This window comes from Nicotiana tomentosiformis, chromosome 6 (genome assembly GCF_000390325.3).
Source record: "Nicotiana tomentosiformis chromosome 6, ASM39032v3, whole genome shotgun sequence".
In the NCBI taxonomy this organism is placed as follows: Eukaryota; Viridiplantae; Streptophyta; class Magnoliopsida; order Solanales; family Solanaceae; genus Nicotiana; species Nicotiana tomentosiformis.
In genome coordinates, this window is record NC_090817.1 from 35,647,982 (window position 1) to 35,656,473 (window position 8,492).

General features: G+C 32.0%; 1 protein-coding gene across 1 annotated transcript; it reads right to left on the reverse strand.

The window, feature by feature from the left end:
* Window positions 1–913: 913 nt before the first annotated feature.
* LOC104119595 (nudix hydrolase 2-like) lies at window positions 914–4,251 on the reverse strand. The gene is made up of 8 exons (XM_009631143.4): window positions 4,090–4,251; window positions 3,878–3,943; window positions 2,995–3,132; window positions 2,751–2,828; window positions 2,582–2,632; window positions 2,420–2,454; window positions 1,380–1,488; window positions 914–1,128 (listed from the first exon to the last, which is right to left on the reverse strand). The coding sequence occupies exons 1-8, from the start codon at window positions 4,249–4,251 to the stop codon at window positions 922–924; spliced, it is 846 nt and encodes a 281-aa protein (XP_009629438.3). The 3' UTR covers window positions 914–921.
* Window positions 4,252–8,492: the final 4,241 nt, after the last annotated feature.

Sequence of the window (8,492 nt, forward strand, 5' to 3'; positions counted from 1 at the left end):
TAAAGGAGTTTCTAGAATACTCTAAACTTGTCATTCTAAAACTCTAATCTAGAGGTCTTTTAGCTCTTCAAAATTCCTTAAACATTTTAAATTTTCCATTAAAATATGTTTGATATTTATGTTGGTGATGACTTTTGAACAAACAAGACAAATTTTATTACTTGCTCATTTTGTATCTTGCCTTCTGAAAAGAGGTAAACGATGCATGTTAAAGGTTTTTCCTTAAAGCTAATTCCAAATCGTTGATAGTAATCTAGCGTATACAGCAATTTATCTATCGTGCACCATGTGGGATTATTCTCTACGCATAATAAGATTGAGTCACAATCAAGCATTCATGTCAGCCCCTTTAATTGAGATAGAATGTCTCGTTAAAATTTATTCGCATCCAATGTTTATATTAAATCATACTAAATTATTATGGTTACCTCGCAAATTAAGAAGAAATTATGTACTATTTAATTATGATTTTGCGATAAAAGTATATGTGAAGATATATATATGTATATCAAGGGCACCACCAGATTAGTGTTGAATTAGTATAAGCACCGAGTGCAGGCAAATTTTTACCGAAGGTCTATGGAGTTCAAAAAAAATCGGTCGAAAATCAAGCATTTTCTAGTAGTGAGTATATACAATACAACAATTGTCTTGCAAGTGTAAATTCGGTGAGACTCCTACACGAAATGAAGGTGGCTAAAAGATAAAGCAAGTCAATTGAAAGAATACATTCTTTATAATACGTTTTATTGGATATTCTAGAGAATAAAGATGCTTAACTATATAAAAAAATAGATTTAAATACACTTTATTATTGCATAGAAGAGGCAATTGAAACAATTACCTCAAAGAATAATTAGAAATTAGGTGAATAGAACTACAGAAGCATTAATTACTGCTAGTCCCCCAGTGACAAATTAATTAAATTGCAGAACTTTCTTGGTCCAGACCATCCTTACTGAAATAGAGGAAACTCATATGATCATCAAAAACTGATGATGTTATTGGCAAAGGAGTGAATCCTTGGTAATCTCCTTCTGCCTTTGCTAAGCATAGATCTTTGATGTAATTGAATAGACCATCTTTCTGAATAGAAGGCTGAGCGGCATATTCTCCAAATGGCATCCACTGCAAGGATTATTATAGGACTTGAGAATACTGTAATATATCTATATATATAGAAATAAATGTTCAAGTTATATCTACTAATAATGTAAAATAACAATGGAGTTTGATTTGTAATAACAGGTTATTTACTGTTTTTACGATGTTACCAAATAATGACTATCATTAAAATTTTACTTGTTATGACCTAATTTTGTAAATATTTTTACACTTTCAGTATATTGAGCTCAAACTCAGAAATAAAATAGACATACCTGGGCTGCCTCAATTTCTAACTCTTGCTTTTGGATGTCAAAAGATAAAGGGCGCATCATGCAAATGAAGAACAGCTCTGACTTGCCAAAAAATGACTTGTGTATTTGCCTGCCCATGAGAAAATTACATGATCACTGAACAAATCCATATATTATATACATTGGCAACATTTCTAGGGTTTTGAAATGTGAAGAATTCGTAGCATCAGTTGTTCTAGAAAATAAATAGAAATTGATCACTGACTTTTAAGTTATACTATATTTTTTAAAAATTATTGGCATATTAATATGAATAGATAAGACAAATTACTCTTTATATTATAATATTTTGCTTAAAGGGTGTGTAAAAAGTGTTGTAAATATAGTTCGCTATCTCACTAATAGCAAGAAGCGAGGCGAAGCGAGGGTCAGTCACTTATTCCAGTTATTGTGTGGCGTTATTCAAAAAGCACCGACAAGGCAAGGAAGCGACAAAAGCATCACTTTTTAAAAGAAAAAAAAGGTAAAAACATATCGTATCTATTACTCCCTCCATCCCAAAAAGATATATTTTTCGAATTTTGAGAGTCAAACTTTTTAACTTTGATCATGAATTTGAATATATAATCTTTAAGTTTTTTTAAAAATAAAATTTATATATTTGAAAACTAAATAAAAATACTATAAATCACCATAATTAATAATTCAAAATATTCAAAAAATATATAAAAAATCATGGTAAAAAATTAACTCGTTTGTCTTTCGAAATCCGAAAAGTATATCTATTTGGGATGATTGGAGTAGTAAATGATAACACTACGAGTACGAAAAGCAAGAAGCGTGATCAATTGAATGTTGTTATTTTGACCTTTTGATAATAAAACTTCAATAGTTGATTATCATGACTCTATAATTAATACTTGTTTTCTAAAATATGAAAAGTGAGGTCTTAGCCACGATACATTTTCTCCTCCTCGAGAGAGTAGTCTCTCTGGTGCATAACTAACTAGTATATAATTATTCCTCAAACATAAAAGAAAATGGCACAAGTTTATTCCTACCTAAATGCAAGCACTTCCAGAAATTGTGTGTCAATCTGCAGGTAAATGCATGTCAGAAAAAAATTAATATATAGTGCAGGTAACAGCAGAAAATATATGGAGTATGTGATATATTAGTGTATGTGAATTTACGTAGAATTGATCAGTATTGTGTAAACTTACTCCAGTTTCTTCTTTTACCTCCCTTATTGCACCTTCAAATATATTCTCACCCTGGAGAGGAAAAGGTGGGTCAACATAGAATATAGATACGGTGTAAATTAAAGTAAAGGTATATGTAACATGTTAATGTTCCTTTAGCAGACATTGGTTAATTAATGAGCATATATACCTCGTCAACAGCACCAGTAGGGATCTTCCATACACCACTTCCCTTTAGTCTACCGATATTTTCTTGGACAACAAGCAACTGAAAGCATCAATATTTTGCAAATTTTAGATAATTGGACCATCTAAATAGTTACTACTAAGATGCAATCGTAAGAACTTAAATGTTGAACCCATATGATTCGATCATGTTATATACTGGAGTAGTACTTTAAAGCAACTGAAGTTGAATCATTCAATTAAATTACCTCTCTTTTGTGATTCAAGACAATAGCACCAATGCTGACTTTATGTGAGGCATTTGCAGGAATGGTACTCTCAGTATCAGCAATCCAATGCACAAGCATGAGGTAATGAGGTTCTGCATGATGGTACCAAAACCCTTCCTGTTCTCAATGTCACACAGTGTCATGCTATAGCTAATATGCTACAATTGTCTCAACCCAAATTATTATATGTGACGCAGTAATTTAAATGATATGTGAGGCAATTAGTAATCACTACTAGTTTCTAAAGTTTCTGAAACTCAAGCTTTCGCATAAATCCTTCTGTTTCATTTTATACGGTGGTGTTCGATTATTTTGATTTGAAATTTAAGAAAGAAACAAAGATTTTTTTGACAAATTTCAATAGTATATTTAAAAAATTCGATCTTAAATATACCATAATATATATTTCAATGACTATTAGCGCTTTCATTAAGGGAAAAGAAATGTTTGATATAAGAGAGTTTCCAAAAAAATATCATTCTTTGTTGAACAAACTAAAGAAAAAGTATATAAAGTGAAATAATGCGAGTGGTATATTTTTAAGCACAATAGTTTATAGTCAATGGGCGTGATTTCTCTTCAATTTAAATATTAAAATAAAGCTAAGTAATATATCAACATTCCTACACTCCATGGCTCTTGGTCTTTTATGGCCAATCTTAATTCATCTGATATGTAATAAGCATGAGGTAAATATTATGAATCTCCTAGGAAAAACAAAATAAGCATAATATATATATATATATATATAAACTGTACCAAGTGAAAATATTCCACAAAGGCACTAACCCCGGCCTTACGCGAACACCCACTTCGTATATAAAAGGTAAAACAATGTTATAAAAAAATCAGAAATTATAACCTTTACTGCAATTTCAATGAGATTTGCAAGTTCAATAGGAAATTTAATCCACAGACCCTTCTTTCCCTGCAAAATAAACAGAAATGTATGTAAAACAAGAATAGGGAAGTTGGTAACGCAATTTAGGGGGAAGCTGTGAGCAACAGGAAGGCAATCAATAATACAACAAACTAATTACTTAAGATCAGTTAAGATAATCAACATATATATACCTGTAGCTTCCACTGTTTTATAGAAGCCTTAAGCATCAAACGGAAGACATTGGTGTCCATAGGATCCTTTAATTCTACAATAACTCCTCCATGCTCATCATTAACCGCAGGAAGCAGCAGCAGCTCATGAATCTTCTTATTTTGACCCAAAAATTTCTCCATAATTAAGATATACTAGTAATTATACTAATTAATTAAGCGTCTGTTATATTAAAAACAATCTCCCAAGCAATTGTTATATATATATATATATATATATATATATATATATATAGTGAAGTAAACTTTGATAAAAGTACTGGTGTATGCCTCAATGCCTGAATGTAGTTTACATTATATATGCTCCGCGGAGAAACTAGTCCTAAGTCTGCTGCCGTATGCGTATAGATGGGCCAATTAGGACCACCACCTGTTAGTTTGATTAGGTCATCGTCTGGGTTTTACGTGGTGAAAGGTCAAAAGGCCTTCATTTTAATTTCTAAAATAGAATTAACCAAACAAATAACACACATAAAAAAGTTTGCAAACATATTGGAATACCAATTGTGGGGTGATTCTTTTCTATTCACTGACTAATATTAGTCCAACAACGTTCATTTCATCATCTACATTAAACAACTACTAATTTTATCTAGTTCCTCAGCACCAGATTTGGAGCAAAAATGAGAAAGAAAATCACTCTAAAGGACTCGACAGTATAAAAATCAAAAGGATGAATATGCAGCAACAAAATAGAGATAAAACCCAGGAGAAGATGGAGTGAGAAGTTTAAAGTTCTCACTTGAAATAGTTTAAAGTTCGAAGAGATATACAACAAATTCTCACTTGAAATAGTTTTAAGTTCGAACAGATATACAACAAATTCTCACTTGAAATAGTTTAAAGTTTGAGTTAATCATATCCGATTCGAAAGGAGGAGGAGGAAGGATAAGGTCAGTCCCTAGTTCCATATTTGTACAAATATTTCTTAAACTCGGACCAAAATTAAACACTGGACATCCGGTTAAATTTGACCTGCGTAGTCATTTTATTAAGTAGCTATTTCCCAATTCGAGTCATTGTAAACAGTGTTATACAAGGCTCTATAGTAAGACGAACATAAATCCCATGAATTTTTAGTTTTAAATATTTAAAATTATATTAAAGCATGGAAGTTATTGAACATATTTAAAAACTGAGTTAATTCCAAAAGAAAAAATGACAAAATTGATTTAGTCTTGACATCATATGTACATAAAAATATTCTGAGCAATGAGCATCAAATTGGAAGTAGATTAAGACTCGTTTTACAGTTTCAGGGAGTTGATTTAGGTGTGGTACTGTGGTTTTCTAGTCAAGGGTCATTAGTCGTTAGAGGGTTAAGAAATCAGTCAAAAAATATTATGATTACCAAGTCCAAATAACAGATCCGCTGACCATTAGAATATCCCAACTGGTAAAATTTGTCAAAGTAACTAATTCAAAGAAGAAGGTGATTGACTCTAAACTCAAAATTGCTCTAATTTGACTGTGGGAAGACGTTCTTCTCAAGTTTAAACTGCAATATTCTCTAATGGAGTACCTAATAGTAATTATATGATTTTTTTTAACATAGTGTTAGTTATGCGACAGTATTCACGCAGTTACAGTAAATCCATGTACTTCACACTTAATTAAAGGTCTTAATGAAGAGGGAGACAGAGACAATAGTGTCCCACTTATTTTAAAGTATGGTTCCCAATTATGAGCACCTTTACATAACTAATATTACTCCCTCTGTTTTTAATTTATATAACCTATAATTTGACTGAGTATAAAATATAAGAAAAACATAAATATTTTTGGAACTTATAATTTTAAATATGTCATATATTTGTGTGACTAAAAGATTTTTAAAAACATAAGGTATTGAATATAACATAAATATTTATGGGGACATAAAAGCATTTTGTTAAAGTAAAAGGAAAATACAAGTTAAATTATTGCAATCCTAAAAGCGTGTCATTCTTTTTTGGAAACTAATAAGAAAATAATATTATTCTTTTTATAAAAGCAGGAGTAGTAATTTTTTTTTAATAATAATTATATGCACACATGAAAACAACTTCCTAGTATTATTAACCGGTGTCTTTCTCACCGTAAAAGGGGACGACGAATCATTCCAAAATCCAAATATATAAACCCAAGTTATCTACGCGTCAAGATTCTAGTTTCCATCTTATGTCTTCTTCAACGGTAGAGACATATTCTGTTTCCCATTAGGCTTTTCGTCACGATCCAAAATCCCAATTAATTGTGATTGTGATAGCGCCTAATACCGCTTGCTAAACAAGCCAACACACAACAGTAAAACCGAAAGAACTGCAATAAATGACTAGCAGTAGGATAATAACATAGCGTAAAACTAACTCAGAGATATACATAATAAGTTTAAAACCAACATTATCGCTCAACCATTCCAAGACGTGGAGTCACAAGTACGTGAGTTTCTAGAATTTACTACATATACTATTTTGAAAGAAATACAATACTGTATGAAAAGTAGAAACAATACAACAGAAATAGGAAGGTGACTCTAAGGCTTGTGAAAGGAATGCAGCTCTACCTCGAATCACCCGTTTGGTATCCGCTAAGCACCTAACGGGATTCCAGTGGTACCAATATCCGGATCTGCACAAGAAGTGTAGAAGTATAGTATGAGTACAACCGATCAAATATACTCAGTAAGTGTCGAGACTAACCCCGACGAGGTAGTGGCAAGGCTAAGACAAGATACCTACAAAAAACATGTGCAGTTATATATCAAGAACGAAATAACAGGTAAAGTATTAAGTATATTAATGGAATAACTGGACAAGTGAGGCTTGCTCAGTTGGTAAAGTACCTCCACCCACGCCCGTTAGGTCCTGGGTTCGAGTCACGCTGGAGGTGAAGTGTGGAAACACTATAGACCCTCCTAATTTGAGAGGGATTAAAAAAAAAATAGAATAACTGACATGTGAAAAAGGATGACAAGTACACAAGTAAAGGACAAAAAAGGAAAAAGTAAAGTAAAGCATCGTTGAGTAAGCCTCAACTTGTAGTTTATCAATAACTTGAACGACCTTTTAAAAGTAAATAACGAAGCCACAAAGCCTAGTCCACATTTCAAATATTAAAGTAAAGAGTAATGAAATCAACAAAGATGCACGGCATCACCGTTCGTGCTTTTACTCTCATCCACACATCATAATATAGAAATAAGCATGGGAACATCCTTTGTGCATATCCTCACGTTCACTCAAGCACGGAAACATCCTTCGTGCAATAATATCAATATATATAAATAAAGTACGAAAACGCCCTTCGTGTACATACACTCTTCCTTACCAACACGCCAACACCCTTCGTGTATTTCACTCTTCCTCACAAGCACGGCAACACCCTTTGTGCATTTCACTCTTCCATACCAAACAATCATAAATAACACATTACCAAGCAAGGTTGGAAGTATATTCAACATCAATGATAGTAAATACAACTCATCATATGAGGATCTTCCAAAATTTTGGCACCAATAACCAATCAATAAGTCAACGATCTCAACACCCAGTATTTTAATAATCAACAACAATAACAACAACCCAGTTAAATTCTACTAGTGGAGTCTGAAAATATTTCAATAATCACATCATAGGAAATAACATGAATACGATAAATTAAAGAATTATACAACATATCTAAAGTATGAAAGACATAATATACAAAATAATATGGCATAAGTAAGGTTAATTCTACCCGTATGCTTATCCCATGGACAATACATATACACTCATTACCTTGTATATATGACGCCCCCAACACATAGATCACATAGCAAACAGACTCAATTCTACCTTATTTCCCTCAAATCAAGGTTAGCCAAGACACTTACCTCTTTTCGGCACAAGATTAACAATGTAATATGGCTTTTCCTTTAGAACAAGCCTCCAAACCAGATGACTCTAGTCAAATATTATTCAAATAATTCAAAACAAGCTTTAGAAATGACCCTCGAATGAAAAAGGTTCAACATTTAACATAATTGAAAAGGTCAATAAAGAGCCAACCCAGGCCCACGTGGTCGAAATATAAAATTAAGACCTAATCTCAATTACCCATCCACCCCGAGCCCAAATATGTGATTTAATTCAAAAATTCGACCTTAATTTGAGGTCTAAATCTAAATTTTATAAAATTCATAAATTATACCCAAAACTCCCAATTTCTACTTTGAAATTCTTAGGTTTGATGATGAAATTCATGAAAAGGTACTTGAAATTGAAAAAACAAGCTGAGATGACTAACCAATGAATTTGGGAAATATTTGCTCTCCAAAAATCGCCTCTATGGAGTCTAAGTATAAAAAATGGTGTAAAATAAGCTAAGTCCCAAAATTCACATAT

Excerpts from the sequence above, each read along its gene's own strand:
- LOC104119595 (XM_009631143.4), bottom strand. The coding sequence starts at position 4,251 with ATGGAGAAATTTTTGGGTCAAAATAAGAAGATTCATGAGCTGCTGCTG. Across the intron at positions 2,829-2,994 it reads TCTTGAATCACAAAAGAGAG|TTGCTTGTTGTCCAAGAAAA; the intron begins GTAATTTAATTG and ends TGATGCTTTCAG. Across the intron at positions 1,489-2,419 it reads CTGGAAGTGCTTGCATTTAG|GCAAATACACAAGTCATTTT; the intron begins GTAGGAATAAAC and ends TCTCATGGGCAG.